General features: G+C 35.0%; 2 protein-coding genes across 2 annotated transcripts; one reads left to right on the top strand and one right to left on the bottom strand.

Annotated features, from left to right (window-relative positions):
• The first annotated feature begins 532 nt into the window (after positions 1 to 532).
• On the top strand, positions 533 to 4,905 carry LOC133876325 (ras-related protein RABA5c). Its single transcript, XM_062314601.1, has 2 exons — positions 533 to 1,087; positions 4,244 to 4,905. Exons 1-2 carry the CDS (start codon positions 751 to 753, stop codon positions 4,564 to 4,566), a joined length of 660 nt encoding a protein of 219 aa, XP_062170585.1. The 5' UTR covers positions 533 to 750; the 3' UTR covers positions 4,567 to 4,905.
• Positions 4,906 to 6,038: 1,133 nt separating this feature from the next.
• Positions 6,039 to 8,947, bottom strand: LOC133876318 (pirin-like protein). The gene is made up of 7 exons (XM_062314594.1): positions 8,626 to 8,947; positions 8,364 to 8,413; positions 8,231 to 8,269; positions 8,105 to 8,133; positions 7,954 to 8,016; positions 7,665 to 7,768; positions 6,039 to 6,810 (listed from the first exon to the last, which is right to left on the bottom strand). Exons 1-7 carry the CDS (start codon positions 8,802 to 8,804, stop codon positions 6,327 to 6,329), a joined length of 948 nt encoding a protein of 315 aa, XP_062170578.1. The 5' UTR covers positions 8,805 to 8,947; the 3' UTR covers positions 6,039 to 6,326.
• Positions 8,948 to 18,401: the final 9,454 nt, after the last annotated feature.

Here is an 18,401-nt window from a genome sequence, read left to right as displayed (position 1 = left end):
TTGTTTTTTGTTTTTGTTTTTGTTTTTAAAGTGATATGCTAACATGGCAACAATGGAATATGATAATGTTTTATTGATCTTACATGGCAGCTTAAACACGTGGCACAAAATCCGCTATGGCATGTTTGAGTGTTCGAATTTTTGAAATTTAAATTCAACTATAATTTAGAGCACAAATTCGTGGCAAATAAAGTTGAAAATGTTGTTTGAATAATTTGACTTTCTAAGATAAAATTAGAAAAAGTGAGATAAAATCTGATTTATTTTAAAAAAATTTGAACACCGTAGTAAATAGAATAAAAATTCTTCTTATTCCCAAACATATCTTTAAAACTTTTTAACGGAATATGAATAAAATGAGTAAAAGAATAAACAATAAAAACACAAGAACTTCTGTTCAGTTTTGAAAATCAAAAGAAAAATAATAAGAAAGAAAAAGAAAAACAATTCTAAAAAAACAATTTTATTTTTTTTTATTTTTAACAGAGACATAAATCAATAATGAAGGCACAACATGCGCAGTATGTTTGTGCCAGCTTGACTACACAATCATTTCTCCTCCAAAATTAAAGACTTTTCTCTCTCTCTCTCTCTCCAAATTAAAAGACTCTTTCATTGAGAATGAGAGAGAGAGGATGTGAGTAGAAGGAGGTGGGGGTTCTTGTCGTTCATTTCATCCCATTTGATTTCATTCGGTGCAAACTCAGAAGGAAGAGAGCAAAGAAGACAAGGAAAGAAGAAAAACAAAAAATGTCGTCGGACGAGGAGTCGGGGGGAGAAGAGTACCTGTTCAAGGTTGTGATTATTGGGGACTCGGCGGTGGGCAAATCGAACCTGCTCTCCCGCTACGCCCGCAACGAGTTCAACATGCACTCCAAGGCCACCATTGGGGTGGAGTTCCAGACCCAGGTCATGGACATCGACGGCAAGGAGGTTAAGGCCCAGATTTGGGACACCGCCGGCCAGGAACGCTTCCGCGCCGTCACCTCCGCCTACTACCGTGGAGCTGTCGGCGCCCTCGTTGTCTACGACATTAGCCGCCGCACCACCTTCGATAGCATCGCCCGCTGGCTCGACGAGCTCAAGAGTGAGCTTCTCTTTCTATACACATTTTCTTCTTTGATCTGCCTGGCTTCTCATGCTTTTTGTCTTGTGGATCTGACCTTTTGTTATCATGGCTTTGTGGGCTGCTTCATTTGCAAGCTAGCTATCTACCTACCTAAAAAAGCGAAAGTAAAGTAAAGTTTGTTGAGTGAATCCTAGTCTTTTGATTTGGCGTCAAGCTTGGTCACTCCATTTCTACATGCTTAATCAGTTACGTACTTGATAACCCATTTATTTATGCTTATCTAATCGATTAGATTCAGTGCCTATGGAGAAAGACGTCATTGCCTGGTGTTAGTTGGGTCTTGGGAAGATAGATCCGGTTACTTTCCTCAGCTAATTTTGCGTTTTTGTATAAAGGGTCCTCTGTGGTTCACTGAAATTACCTATTCTGATGCACTTGTGCTATCTCCTTTGCTTTAGACCCAACTCACCCTTGTTTTCTTGCTCCCAAAATTCTTTGCTTGCATAAATGGCCAACTATGACATGTCACACACTTCAACCTCCCCAAGAAAAGGAATTCTATAACACATTGGTTGAAACATCCCTATGTATTCCTGTAAGAATATCCTATAACTCGAGTGGTACCTGCGAAGACAACAGACCCCAGAATCAGCCTCGAGAATTCTGGATTTCATGTGTGTGATTAGCTTGCATTAGATGCCTGTGGAAAGTGAAGCAAAAGTCCTTTCTGATTAAAGTCCATGTTTGGTTTTTGTGAGTCCAAAATTTCTTTGGACTTGAAGCACGATTTGTGAGAGAAAAAAAAAATATAATTCTCCATTTTTGGGTCGTTTTGGTTTTGTGGGATTTTGAATCACTGCTGCGGATATGGATTTAGACTTTTGAGCCCAGCTTTTCTCCTTTATGGCTAACAAGTGACCCTTTAAATTAATGCCATTTGAGATTCTAAAAATAGCTAATGAATCAAGGTACATGTTACTTTTCAATGAGTTGTGCTAGTTTCTACCGCCTATGCGTTGATAGACTTTTTGGGGAAAAAAAGTTTGTTGGGGGGGCAAAAATCTGTTGATCAATCTTGAAGTTATAAGGAAGGTGCTATTGCTGATTTTTTTTTTTCAATTCAATGAATTGAAACAGCTTTTTAAAGCCATAAGTAAAGCATAATTTTATAAAATGACTGGTTCACCAGAAAATTTGATGATAGGTACCTCAATTTTCTGTCTTGACATCATAAAGAAAATAGATGGATGTATATCAATCCACCATTAGAGTGGGCTTAACAGATTCAGTTTCGTGTCTCCAATTACATTCATTATGCACAGTTCCATGGAAACCAGTATTGCCTGTGCCCTGTCCACATGGACTCTTCAAATTTGTGATTTTGTCGTGCACAACAAAAGTTTGGATGTAAATAGGTGTCTGTGCACCTATTTTGAGGTACTTACCAAGCAAGTGTCCAACAGAGGCCTACCTGAGCACAAGGTCACTCTTGGATACTTTCTAATCTACTTGCTTTGATACTGGATATCTCGTTGTGGGAAATTCCCATCTGCTGACATTATTTTTTCTTTTTTAATTCAAAAGTAGACACTTGGATTTGCCAGATGTGATTGGAAAAAATTCCATATTTTCTAACTCAGCTGTCTCCCTGCACTAACGCATATCCACTTCAACACTAATCTTTCAAGCCAACCTGCTCCCCAAGGGGGTTCCGTGATGGGGATGGCATCGTTGCTGTTGATTGTGGAGTGGCGTTCATTGTTGACCATGTGATTTTCCCGTTTTCCTTGCCAAGCTTGTGATCTTGCTGATCTTTTTGAAGATGAGGAAAGTGTCCAGTAGGCGGTCGAAGTGGTCGATGAAGTGGTGATCTGAGAGAGACTTTGACACTGTATTCACTGTGGGTTTGGATCTATCTAACAAGGTGGGAGGGGTTATAGCTGATTGGATCACTTGAGTAACAGGCGGAGCATTACATGCTTGCTTTTGCATTTAGAATACTTTAATTGGTTCAGCAAAACAAACAAAAGCATGTATGCCGACCAGTCATTGGTCATGCACAATTGCACATTACCCAAGAAACCATTGATAAAGGAATCCTCCTTTGGTATCATGTAAGATCTTTTCTTCCCAAAAATGCAAAGTATGAGGGTAAGCCTTATCCCACCAACATATATTTTTATTTGAGCATGAGCAGATTTATTCACAAGAACGCACAGTATTGTGGGGAGTTTTGCTGAAGACAGTCAGGATTAGTGAGAAGTAGATAAAGCAGCTAGGCGTTTGTCCTGCTCTCAAGATGGAGTATAGTACTCAATGAAGGTCCGTGGGAAAAATGTGTCCGATGTTTGGGGTCTTATGGAAATTGTTCTAGTGTCCAATGGCCTAATGGGAATTGTCATCAGGATCACAGTTCAAATGCTCTTTAATTAGACAATTGTGGTACCTTAAATGTATATAACCCAAATTTTACCCATCCTATTGTGCATAGTTGCTTGCTGAGGGTACTATATATATCATTATAGCCCTCACTCTGACTCTCTAGTGTGGTTTTAACTTACTGTTCTTAATTTCTTTTGAATTATCGACTACAAGGTCAGGAATTTTGTTTGGAAATGGTGAAATATGAAGATATCTTTCATCTATACTTATTTATTGGATTATAACTAGGGGGTGACAATTTTTGTTCGCATGTCAGATTCAAGTCGTGTCAAGGCATGTGTTTAAGACTAGGTCGATTCTAATCCAATCCATTTAATTAAAAGGGTCAAACCCCTCAACCTTCAACCCTAACCCGTTAAGTTCATGTCAGGTTTGCAGGTCGTGTAAAAAATTGACAGCCCTTATGTCGCATGTTGGGTTCAAGTCGTCTTGATGCATGGGAATAAAACTATATATGTCGACTATAACCCGACTCATTTAATTAAATGGGTCAAACCCCTTAATCCTAACCTACTAATTTTCTGTCGAGTTTGCGAGTCATGTAAAAAATTATCAGCTCTAATTATAACTCTTAAGAATCATAGTTATTCGAATCACTTGAATCTTGCACATCTATTTGCTTTACTGCACAATAATCATGTCTTCCATTTCCAGTTATTCTGCTAGACGCTATTTGTATGTGCTCATCTTTGGAGATCTCAAGGTTTAGGTTTGATTGAAACAATCATGCAGCTCATTCTGATACAACTGTGGCAAGGATGCTGGTGGGGAACAAGTGTGATTTGGAGAATATCAGGGCTGTGAGCGTTGAGGAAGGCAAAAACCTTGCAGAAGCAGAAGGATTGTTCTTCATGGAGACATCTGCCCTAGATTCAACAAATGTTAAGAAGGCTTTTGAGATTGTTATTCGAGAAATATACAACAATGTCAGCAGAAAGGTCCTGAACTCAGATACTTACAAAGCAGAATTATCTGTCAACAGGGTAAGCCTCGTCGATAACAGGACTGATGGATCAAAGCAAAACCCAAACTTGTTTTCTTGCTGTTCCAGGTGATCGCTGTTCTCGTCTCCAGAAAGTTTGTTAGTTTGAGAGCTTTTGGTTGGTTTGTTAATTCATTTTGGTTGGTTGGTTGGTTGTATTGCTTGTTTGTTTGTTTCTTTTTTGATCACCAAATAAGAGAGCATTATAGAAATGAAATTGTCATCTTTAGTCCAAGTAAAACAAGAAGGCCTTTTCTTTTCTTTTCATTTATATATATATATCTTTTGAATACAAGGAGAATGTAACTGCACAAAATAAAGTGGACAGCCATATTCTTTTATCCTCTGTAAGATTGTGTTATTTATCGTGGGAATGTTTATTTAGCTGCTAGATTTGTTGACATTTTCCATATTTGACTGATGTTATCTGCTGATTTTATGGAAGGACAGCAAGTTGTGCCTTGTGTGGCTTCCTTTAATGGGTGTTTTAGTTTTAACAGTTGGTGTCATGGACTAGGTTTGGTATATTGGTAAGACCGTTGAAAAAATTACAGCACTGAAGCCAACCAAATTCGGTTAGGTAAAGCTGTTACTACCAGAAATCTCGCCTTGTTGATCTTCTAAAACAGAGAATGAAGTTGGTCTAGTTTCTTAGCACTCCAATGTGACACTCTGCCTTGGGGATGTTTGCAGATTATTGATATAGTCATCTTAGATCCAGGCCAAATATTCTTGGCTTAGGAAAGTGAAAATAATAGATTTCACTTTCTAGAGGGGTTTTACCAGATGAGCCTAGTGAAATAGAATATAGCATGCATCTTTACTCTTTTAAATTTCCGGGCCAAGTTGCCAAGTTGGTGTGTTTGGTCGACAAATTTGGACCAAAGGACACTCAACGTGAACAAAACCAAAAAATGGAGGGGTACACGCCAATCATGAAATCCACTTTATTATTTACCTTTTTCGTAGCTTCTACAAAATTAAAAATCAAGGTAGTGGTCTAGTGATGAGGGACTGTCATAGGACCACAAAATCACATCAACCAACTAGTAAATTGCCACTCTTGCCTATAATCCAGCCACCCAACCAATCACACTCCCATATGATGTGACCACGTGAATATGGATTTCACTTTTAAGTGCTGCCCTAGAAAAAAAACTACAGAATATATGCTATAATTATGCTATAATTTTTTATATGGGTCATATTTGATTTAATTTTCTTTTATAAAAAAAAAAAATTGAAATTAATTTGGAAGTTTTTTCACAATATCTCATTCATAGGTGGCATGAGGTGGCATGAGCCTGAGATCCTCACTCAACCAAATCAATTTTTGCAAAATTATTCAAACCTCTCTGTCTTTGTCTCTCTCTCTCTCTCTCTCTCTCTCTGCTAAGTGGTTTCCCCAATTACATTGCAGGTGGAGGGTCACCATTGGGTGTTGACATGATTGAGACCCCAACTCCCAAGAAAAGCCAACCTCACCACCATTTTCACCAACACCCAATACAAAAGATATGATCCAAACAAGTTGAAACAACCTCATAACAAAGAAACTAAAATCAAATTCCAATCATCAACAGCCACCAACGTTTAAATAAGCCAAAAAAATAATAATAATAAAAATAAAAATACAACACAAGACAAGATGTTCTTGGAAGCTGACCCATCATCATGACTTCAGTCACAACCATAATTCATGTTTCTAGAAGCTCTAGCTCCAATAAAAGCAGGAAAGTCTTTCTTTTTCCTGCTTGATTTTATGGAGATGGAGACAGTGACAAAGACCACCACCTTTTATTTATTTATTTTTTCCCCCCCTTTTTTTTCTTCTCATTGAGATCTCCAATTCTTGGCCATTTCAAACCCGTTTTTGCAATATTGGTAGTCCTCAATAGTTCTATCGATTTCAGCCTGGGTGTTCATCACAAAAGGCCCATACTGAACCACCGGTTCGTTCAGCGGCTGCCCTGCCACCAGCACAAACCTCAACGCCTTCGAAGACCTGTTCCACACGCTTAGACCATCTCCAGGACTCAGAACCAGGACATGGTGAGCTGCCGCAGATGATGAGTTGAGGGACCCAAACACCCCTTCCCCTTCAATTACATACACGAAGGAATTCCATGCTTCTGGGATATTCTGATGCAGTTGAGCTCTGGGTTTTAGAGTGAAGTCTAGATACAACGCCGGAGTTCGGGTGTAAACCGGAGATCGGATTCCCATCGATTCTCCTGCTATAATTCGGACCTCCACCCCATCACTCTCTGCCCTTCTTATGTCGTCCTTTAAAAGCTCTTGATACCCTGGTTCAATCCTGAAAACCAAGTTTTCCAATTTGGTTCAAGGAATTAGTATTCAATTGCTATTGGCGCCAAGAATTATTCAAAACATGGGAATTTATATAATTACAATTGTGGGATTCCGAGAAAATAAATTAAAGATTTCCGTAACGCCACCACCATCTTACCACTATGTTACTATGCTAACGTGGTGTTGCCAATCCATTTTTAGACCAGTCATTGTTAAAAAAACAAGTCGATGGTAGATTAGCAATGCCACGTCAGTATAGTGCGATATTTGCTCAACGAGAAATATTATACACTACACTTTTATCCTACTTTGCTAATGTGACACTCGGTCTTTGGATTAGCCATTGTTTTAAAAAAAATAAAAATAAAAATTCAAAAACTGATTAGAGGTGCCACATAAAGAAAGTGGTGAATAACATCACTCCAAGTAGGATGAAGCGGTGAAAATCCTTTTCTTAATTAAGAAATTCCAAGAATTTAGAAAAATCGGGTGATTAGCACGTAGTATTTTGAATGACTCGTAAAATATTAAGAGTCTGTTTGACATTGCGTTAAGAAAATGAGCTTTTATCTATAAAAAAGCATGAAAGAATATTTTAGACAAAAACCTTATTTTCAAGCTTTCTTTAAAATGCAGTTTTGGACTTTTTTAGAATAAAAAAGTGTTTTTAAAATTTTTTACTAAACAGACCATTTTTGTTTGACACAACTTTTAATGTACTAAAAATACTTTTTAACCTCCTTAACGCAATTTTAAACGGGTTCTAAGTTATACATAGAACTGTGAAGAAGGCAAGTGGGGCTAATGACATATAAATTTGGAAATAATGAAATTGTCGGTAGAAATAAGAAACCTTACATTTTGTCTTTGGAGGATAAATTGATCCAAAGCTGTAAACCCTTTGAAGTTCCTTCTCCTGAAGGCATTTCAGAGTGGATTATTCCTCTGCCTGCTGTCATCCACTGCACAAGAATCACATGAAACAAAATTTCAAATTTCCAAGTTTAAATTCTATTGATCAAATTATTCAAAAGATAATTGATAGCAACTTATGAGCCTTCAAAGAGTGAGAAGTAAAAATAGAGAAAAGTTACTTTTAGCTATTTTGACTAGTAAAATTTGATGAGTCTATTAAGAACGCTCTTACCTGCACATCACCCGGTCCAATTGTACCCTTATGGCCGGCAAAATCTTGATGAGTAATGCCTCCCTACAATCCAGAAATAGCAATTTCAGTTTCTTAACTATTCAACCTCCTAATAGCCAAGTTATTCAATAGCTTTGAGAGAAAAGTATACCTGTAACATGTATGTGACAGTCTCAAAACCTGTAAAAGAGATTTAACATCAGAATATAAGGATCATGATTCATGAACACGTATAATTTTACAAACAAAAATGAGATTAATGGTATGAATGCAGAACCTCTGTGTGGATGATCAGGAAATCCAGCAGGAGGAGCCACTGCAAGATCAAAACAGCCCAAAATCTCAATACCAAAATCATCAATCAAAGATAATATAAATATATATATATTTACGATTGGAATCACGTATACCTGAAAAATCATCTAACATCAGAAAAGGATCCAAAGACTTCAATTCACTCCTGAGAATCATCAAATGGCCCAACAAAAAGAATCAATACCCAGATGATAAAAACTGAAGAACAAGATGAAAATGAACCAAAATTGAAAGATATCCTCCAAATAATGAATACCCAGAAGCGAAAAACTCGAGAAAGAAAGAACCCATGAATCAAAATCGATTTAATACAATTTAAAACAAACAAAAAAGGCCCAAAGAAAGGCAAGAATATACCTTCCAATGCCTCTCCTAACAACAGCACCATCACCCTCATGTTGAAGTTTGGCCGGAACCTTCTTGGCCACCAATCTCGGTCTGTTAAAAGCAGGGGCTTGATCTGAATCAGACATGGTGATATTTCTGATTGTTGCTGGCTTTGTGTTGAAAAGTAGCCTGCGTGCTATAGCTCTCATAGGCGCCTTTGTGCTTGCCTTTCGTATTTATGATGAGCTTTGCTCATGTATTTATATCTAACGAATAGAGAGAATGTGGAAAAGATGAAGACGACGGAAAATTGAAAGGGCTCTTGGGTTGGTTGGGTTCAGGCACAGGGAAGTTGTAGGCGTGGGGAAACACTGGGCAGAGGGCCCCGCTTTTCCATTCTTGGACCAATCATGGATTCATGGTGATGATGTCAAGCTCCTGTCATCATGAGGCTTGTTCTACAAATCTCTCTGGTCAATCTACATGTATGGGACTTTTATCCTCTGCTCAACATCAACACCTCTAGCTTTAGTTTCCCCCTCACCTATATTCTTCTTTCTTTCTTTCTTTTCTTTTCTTTTTTAGAAAAAAGAAAAAAAAAATTATCACAACATAATTATTTTTATTTTTATTTTTATTTTCCTAAGATATCATATGTACTTAATTTATCATCTCGATGTACGCTGATATATATACTCGACTCGATCCGAATTAATGAAGTTTTTTCGAATGGGAAAGTCGGAATTGGAGAACATGGAAAGGCGCATGGTAAGAAATTACCCCTCTTGCCACATCAACAACTATTCATATATTCATTTTTGCAATGAATTAGGAAATACCCTTAGTATAGTCAATAGACATAGCACCATCTAACACTTAATAACAATCATAAAAGGCAAAATAATTCGGTGCCATTACCCTATCAAGCACTAGCACGTGACACCTAACAAGCTCCATACCTCACTAGAGGACAATAACTAAATGCCATGCCAAACCAGGGTTCTATCCTATTGCCAAATGACATCTGCCTCAAGCCAAACCGGAAGAAAAACGCAATGAGTATGTAAAGAAAATCAACCATTCTATGTACATTTATTGCAGACATTCTTCATTTCTATATTCAACTATTTCTCCTGTTTTAAAATTGGCATTCATGTCGATACTCTGACGAGTTTTTATCCTTATCTCAATCCTCTTTCGCAAGCTTTCTTGAGCGGTGGTCAGTTGTGCTATTTACCACACCATCAATGAGAATAATTTTTTTGGATTTATTTGATTGTATTAGTCTTTTTTTTTATAAGCCGGGTTGTTTGAATCATTCCAACTGTTTTGCTCATGATGTGAACATTAATTTCAAGGAAAGAGATGGATCGATCTTGTAGTGGGAACCCATCCAATGCCAAATGCTTCTTAAACCTATCCAAATGACATCCATCACACACACGTAAGCATTGCGTTTGCCTTTTGTCCTTTTTTATTTTATTTTTTTTTATTTTTATTTTTTAATTGGGTACGTTTTTATTTGTTCAACAATAAAGGACATTGACTTTCTCACTTGTGGATTAATGATCTTCTAGTTAGACGGCTGGCTGATCCCACTCCGCGATTATACGCCACTCGCCTTCCAATTGGATGGAACCCATTTCTCTTAAAAAAAAAAAAAGTGCAAATGTATAAAAAGGGTTTGAACAGCTTTCTCACGTGTAAATGTATAATATTTGAACCGACAAAATTAAGGGTCTGACCGGGTGACTTGGTTTGAACAGGTTATTTTTTAAAAAAATATATAAATAGGTCTGAACAGGGTTTTTTTTTTTTTTTTTAATATATAAATAGGTTTGAAGGGTTTTTTTTTTTTTTTTTTTTTAAAAAAAAAAAGTCTACATGTCCCCTCAAACTACCACCTAGTTGATCATGTTCTCCCTAAACTTTCAATTGGGACAATATCTCCTAAACTACCAAAAAGTTGGCAATGTTTCTCAAGGCCAGCAAAAAAAAAAAAAAAAAGACTTTACAATTTTTTCAATAAGACAAAAATACTAATATAAATTCAAAAGGAAAATTAAAAATAAATAAATAATTTCTTTGAAGAAAAATAATACAAAATTTTAATTTAAAAAAAAAAAAACAAAAAAAACTTTTCAAATTTTAAATTTGGCTACCCCTGATTTTTATGTATTTCTTTTTTAAATTTTAGTATTTTATTATGGATATTTTCGTCATTGATGGGAATATTGATAATGTTTTGGTAATTTTGGAGGGAAATTGTCTAAATTTAAAGTTTGGGGAGGACATTGTTAATTGGATTATAGTTTGAGGGGACTATGTAGATTTTACTTTCTTCTTCCTTTTTCTTGTTTCTTTCTTCTTCTTTTTTTTTTTTTTTTTTTTTTTTTTAATATAAACAAGTTTGAGCAAGTTGATGGGGAAGGTTGCAACTGGTAAGTTTCATTAATGGGTCTTCAAAGAATCAACAAAATGTGAACCACATAATATTTTTTGTGTAGCGGCTAAAAACTGAAAATGAGTTGTTAGGAGGCACTTCATATAAAAATACTTTATTAAAGAAATTAGTTAAAAGATTTCGTAAGGAATTAGTTTTGAGAGATAAAAAATAGAGAAATGATACATGCACTTCTAAGTATTTATTCTCAAGTGCATATTCTTTGACGTGACAATGATATAGGATCTAAAATCCAATGACAATTCATCCAAAATTTAATTGTAATTTAAAATGACTTAAATACTCTAACTTTATAATCAAAATTTACATATAATACTCTCAAAATTAAACAAATAAAAGGAAGAAAAAAAAAAAAAAAGTGGCTCATAGAGGTGGCACAAACCCTGAACCTGGGGGTGCCCGTGCGCCACCCCTGGCTTGCATCTAGGGTGGCTTGCGCGTCGCCCCAAAGCAAGCTCAGGGTGGCCACACGACTACCCCATAGGCCGAGGGTGGCTCGTAGGCTACCCCCACCGGCAGGCCCCCTTCATTCTCTTTTCTCTTTTTTCTTTTTTCTTTTTTCTTAAAAATATATATATTTTTTAAAGTTTTAAATTTTTTGAGATTTGATATTTTTCATACATTTGTATTTCTAGGTTTGATATTTTTTATTAAATTATTTTTTTAGAGTATTTAAATGAAATTTAATGTATAAAAATAGAATATTCCATCCGATTTAACGAGATTCCCTAATGGCATAGGGATTTTGGTAAGTAAATGGTAGTTCAATGCGGTTGGTTGGTGAGAGTGTCAATTTGTGGAGGCATATTGACAAAGGCTGGTAGTTCATGGGGAAAACTGTAATTACTCTTAAAAAAAATAGTTTATTTCTACTAATTAATAAGGGATAATTGCACCGGAGGTCCCTGTGGTATACCATAATTATTTTTCACTCCCTATGGTTTAAAAAGTTCACTGGAGGTCCTCGTGATATGCAATAATTACAAATCGATCCCTGGCGTCAAATTCTGTTAAAATTTTTAACAGATTCCGTCAAATGCCACGTCAGCGCCACGTGTCGCCAATAAGATGGCGACACGTGTCTATCGTAATAAAAAATATAAATTTATTAAAAAATAAATAAAAATACTTATTTTTTTATAAAAAAAAATTCAAAAAAAAAAAACAAAAAAAAAAAAGAAGCTGAAGGGGTGGCCCAGCCACCCCTTTGGGGGTGGCCTGGCCGCCCCCAGCCACTGGGGGTGGCCGCGCGCCACCCCCGGCCACTGGGGGTGGCCGCGTGCCACCGCCGGCGGCCTCTGGGGGTGGCGCGCGGCCACCCCCATGGGCTGTTGGTGGCCAGGCCACCCCTTTCCCATTTTTGTTTTTTTCTTTTTTTTTTTGTTTTTTTTTTTAAAAAAATAAGTATTTTTTATTTATTTTTTAATAAATTTATATTATTTTATTAAAATTAGACATGTCAGCGCCACGTGTCACCAATAAGATGACGACACGTGGCGCTGACGTGGCATTTGACGGAATCTGTTAAAAATTTTAACAGAATTTGACGCCAGGGATCGATTTGTAATTATTGCATATCACGAGGACCTCCAGTGAACTTTTTAAACCATAGGGAGTGAAAAATAATTATGGTATACCACAGGGACCTCCGGTGCAATTATCCCAAATAATAATTACAAAGGGTAATTTTGGTTTTTCAATGGTCAAAATAAGGGTATTTTCGAAAGATTTTAGTCAAATTTGATATTTAGTCCAACATAACGATTAAGACTAAGTTGCAACGAAGTGGCAGTTTGATGTACGCAAATGTTATACCTGTCAGTTCATGGAGCTAAATCAAAAATAGATGTTAGTTCAGTGGGTCAAAGTACATTTATCCTATATATTTATTTATGTTAGTTTGTAACAGTACCAAGTTTGCTCCCGCTTGTGGATTGATAAAAAGAAATTGGGATGCGGCAAAGGACAAATCAAGGAAAATGATTGGGTGAAGATCATAGTTAGAGATCATGAGAAGAATGCTTTGGCAACCATGTGATTGTTATGAAAATAGAATTTTACGTGAAGCAAATATTAATGTTAGAATATATGACATGGTAGGATATTTCCTTACATTAGAATATATGTTCTGGTAGGATACTTACCTTATAGGATAATTAATTTTTAGAAGATTGATTGTAATTGATGGTAATCAAATCAAATAATTTGATTATCATATTTAAGGTCCGTTTGGGATTACAGTTTCAATAAGTACGATTTTAAAAAAGTGCAATTTCAAAACGCAATTTTTAAAATTGTACTTAGCGTTTGGTAATATTAATTAAAAAGTGATTTTTCTATCAATTGAGTGTTTGGATAACATTAATATAAAAGTGCGATTTCATAAACAAATTATAAACAAGGAGATTTGTTTATAGTAGTAAAATAACTAACATTGTTTAAACCTTAATTTCCATGCCTCTTCAAACCAAAGTATGACTTATTAGTTACTATGTTTTGGTATAAACTATCACAAAATATCATTTTACTAAAAAAAGAAAAGAAAAGAAAAGAAATTTATTTTTCATTTAGATTGAATTGTTATATACCTAATTGTACATCTTTTTAACTTGGTGAAGGACTCTTATGCTATAAATATTCTATAATGTTTCTCTATAATTTATGTATATATACACTTTTTATTGAAATAAAGATTCCAAATAGACATAGAATGGAAAATAGAATAACAAACCATCAAATTAAACCAATAATATCTATCAAACTTAACTTTTACATAATTCACCAATAATTTAAACTAGTAGTTGATAAAAACAAGAAAAACTTAAAGTACATTAAAAATTAGCCTAAAACATAAATAATAAAGTATTGTTTACAGCCCACAAATGGACCGAGCTATGTTGTCACGAACCACTTTCATCTCCTCATCATGTATATTACCAATGTTTTCCTGACTGTTACTCCTTGTTTCATCATCATTGCTTTCTAGATTATCGGAGTTACTTTTATCCCACTTAAATCTCTTATCCTTCCTATCATGTATTCTAATAGAATTATGAAGGACTGCGGTAGCAACTACAATGAACATTTGGTCTTTAATATCATAAGATGGCATTTGCCTTAAAATTCGCCACCTATTATTCCACAAACTAAAAGTTCGCTCGATTGCACTTCTAAGTGATGAGTGAACATAGTTAAACCTCTCTTCTATCACATTTACTCGACCAGCTCATCGAAAATCTGGAAGGTGATATTTCTCTCCCTTGTAAGGTATCAAGTATCCTTTTATTAAGGGGTATCCAACATCAACCAAATAATATTTTCCTCCACATGATAATAATAATCATCTATACGATATGCATTCCTTATAAATAAGAAAAGAAAAATGGTATACATGTTGGTGGTTTCGGAAAGTTGGCAGATGGACTACGAATAGCATCTAAAAAAATACGCGTATCATGTGCTACACCTTCCCATCATGCCATAATAAATGTGAAAAGTAAATCAAAATCGCATGCCGCCATAACATTTTGAGTTATTGTTTCATAGATTCCAATGTATGGAATCTTCTTATCCTCTCTAACAACAACTAGGACATGTGTTCCATCAATGACACCAATGCAATCCTAAAATACAAATTTCGTTAAATTTATATACTTACTAAATTACTTTAACAAAAGGTATATATAAATTGAGTAATACTAATGAACAAATAAAATAAGTACTTTAAAATGTGGCCAATACAATTGACGATGTCGTATATTTTTTGGAACTTCACTGAATGTAGGGTCAGAAGGTTTGATGAGATCCATTGTCATTAGGTTAAGAGCTTTTATAATTTTATGCAAATGTCTACGTATAGTCTCACCAGAATCTTGAAATCGTTCTTGAACCAATCTATTACATGATCCCTGTGCAAGTGTCATCAAACATATACCTATTGACTCTTCTAGTCTGATTTGCCTCGTGTGTTGAAGTCCATATGTATGTTATAGAACATTACATAATTAAAAGAAAACACGTGGTTTCATTCTAAACATATGATGACATTTTGTCTCGTTACCACTCAATGTATATATTAACCACCTATACTCAGTTTCTTTAGAATTTTTACAAGGTTGTTTAGCAATGCGTTTAATGGCATACGCCACTACTTCACGACATCCAACATAAATAAGATGGTAAAATTCATCATCATCCCCGACATTATCATGGCAATGATCATCATTACCATAATCAATATAGTCATCACAATCCATGTATATGAAACCTAAAAAAAAAATATCAATTAATAAAATAGAACATTACAAACTAAATGTTTTGGAGAATTTGTTCAACAATCACAATCTAGAAAATCACATTGTTCAAATATAAAATAACATAAGCTGCAGCAAATGGAGAAAATAAAATCACATAATCCAAACATTTTTCTTTATCATTAAAATAAAAATAAATAAATTAAAAAAAAAAAAAAAAAAAAAAAAAAAAACAACAACAACAACAACACATAGTTATCCACTTGCTAATCAAATAGAAAAGTGACGTCCCCCCAACAATGTTGCTTCATCTTTTAGAAACATAAACTGCAAATATGGTTTTTCCATCACAACAAACATATCTCTCTTCTCTTTATTCTGAAAAATATGAGCCGCCATACGATGAAGATATGAACCCTCCTCAACACCATCCAAGGTGCACACACACTCCATGACATCACGAATACTGCTACCTGAATTCCCCGAACTAGTTGACTTTTTTAACTCTACAGCATCACTGATACGACCGAGCTCGTGTATCAACTTTGACACCATTCCTCCTTTCTTCCCTTTACTTTGCATGAAGGTAGCTACTCGCTTCTTTCTCTTTCTTGAGGTGGTTGTGTAGGATTAGGCAACTGTGTAGAATTAGGTGGTTGTGTAGGACTAAGTATCTCAATATCATCATGACCATTTTGAGGAATCGGCTCACCAGATGAGTCACATGACACATCCACGATAGTCTCAAAATTAGTAGGAAAAGCACTTGAAGAGGGGGTCCATGAAATTTCTCTTGTGACTACAGTATCTTTGAACATAATGTCTAATAAATGAAAGTTCTCTAAACATTTTTCTTATAATTTTGAAGTATCGGGAACCTCCTACATAATTAAAATGGTTATATTAATAGCTAAAAGTACGTAGTATTCCTTTAAAAAGAAAAAAGAAAAAAAAATGGTTATAAGAAATACACCTTTAACTTCCTATCTCACCACTCATTTGTTGCCGCTATTATTCATTTGGTTGCGTCCCATCTCAATCCAATTTCACTTCCTTTCGATTTGTTCCAAAGAATCCAATATTTCTTCAATGTATCCCACTTATTTTTGAACTTATGATATTCTCATGACTTACCAGTCTTATTTTTAAATGCCGCTTTAATGTTCCTTCAACCTATTTTTGTGAAGTGTATTTTGTCGATTACCCTAAAACGCCTCATCCACACAGACTTCACAAAAGATTGTAGTAAATTGGACTGTCCAAAGAGCTCTAGCATCTGAGTTACTTTGTTTTGATTCAAGGTTGGGATTGGAATTCATATTTTTATTTTTCATCTACAAAATTATATTTTTAAAGTTGGGTTAGAACACTAATATATAACAATGAGATTTTTTTAAAAAAAAAATAATAATAATAATTCAATAGCATTCTTAAATCTAATAAAACAGGTATGATCACTGAAAATGCCTATCATGCCATCTCTAAATATTCTTTAAGGTTAATCTCTACTAGTACCTTACATTTCTTAGTCGCACTTCTTCTTCTTTTGGTTTTTTTTCCCTGTAATGTTTCTACACTACACTATATTCATTAAAAAACAAAAAAAAAAAATTCCTACACTACGTAAAATCAATATGTAATTATTTGTATTCAAGGAAATATAACTTTTTGTAAGAGAAATATTTGGTTTTAATTGGATGAGTGGTACTGATTTATTTTCTCAAGTCTCTTCATCAACAGCAAATGCCATACACCTGTAATTAACCGCAGAGACGGTGGAAAGTGAAGAGGTCAAGTCAGACGTTTTTTCGTTTAGTTTTTTTTTTAGTTGCTTAGAAAATAAGCCATATGTCGCTAGTCAATCACTGTACAATGATTGTCACTGTACAATGAACAGTAATCCATAATTTCTTATACAGTAAACAACACAGTAGTTTATCAATTTACTGCGCAGAGTGAACAGTGATCCATCACTGTTCACAATCACTGTTCACAGCAGTGCGCAAAGCAAACAAATGAAACAATGATCAATCACTGTTCTGCGCAGATTGTAGTGATCTATCACTGTTGCCGATTACTGTTCAGTGAATAGTAATCTAATTACTGTTCAATGCAGTACACAGTGATCGATCTTGTCTATTCAATTTTAAACGTTCACTGATTTATAAAAAAATAATAATAATAATTTAAACGTTCACTGAAAATCTGCGTGAAACATGCATCGTCAAACGTTCACTGAAAATCTGTCTATTGAAGCACATTTTACCTGTCCTTTCATCATTCTTTTTCAACATATACGCATATAAAAGCACAAAAAACAAATGAACTACCCTTCTACCCTTCTTTCCTAACATAAAGCTCTTTCTACCATTCTTTTTCAATATAAAGCTCTGAACTGGTTTATCAAAGCAGTTTCAGTTATTCAAACAAAAACACACAAACAAGCAAGAAAGGGCAAAACTTTGCAAAAGCAGTATCACCGATCATAGAAAAAGAGAGTCTTGCTTGAAAAATAAGGTAAGATGCTTACCTGGGATTTGGAGACAAGATGTAGCGAAGAACGACAGTCTGGAGCAGGCCAACACCAGTGAGAAAGAGAATAGGGCAGAGAGAAGAACAAGAAAAAGAAGAAAAAATAAACGTTTTAACATATTTTAGGTGGGTATTCTTGGATTTTTTTTTTTCCTTCCCGCACAAAAATTTGGTCACTATCACGCCAAATATTTGCTATGCGAAATCGTGATTTTGGTTTAAATTCACGCCTTTTCAATTAAGCACCCCCTAGCCTGCTGCCAGAAATCGTGGATTTTTCCATGATTTTAGAAAATGCGATTTTTAAATCGCAATCCTAAACACACAATGTTTTGCGATTTCTTTTCAAATCGCAAATTATTCTTTTCAAATCGCAATCTCAAACACACCCTTATTTTTATTCCACCTCTATCAGTTGTAATAATTTTTACTTAAGTGTAATGAAATATGTAAAGATATGCAGAAAATTAATCTCAAACCTTATGTTTGAAAATGTTTAGGTTCCCTTTAACGAATCTAAAGGTTTAGGTTCCATCACAATCTAACAAATTATCACA

The sequence above is a fragment of the Alnus glutinosa genome, chromosome 1, assembly GCF_958979055.1.
Source record: "Alnus glutinosa chromosome 1, dhAlnGlut1.1, whole genome shotgun sequence".
Classification (NCBI taxonomy): Eukaryota; Viridiplantae; Streptophyta; class Magnoliopsida; order Fagales; family Betulaceae; genus Alnus; species Alnus glutinosa.
The sequence above is the reverse complement of the archived record's forward strand: the minus strand, read 5'-3'. Positions and strand labels throughout refer to the sequence as shown.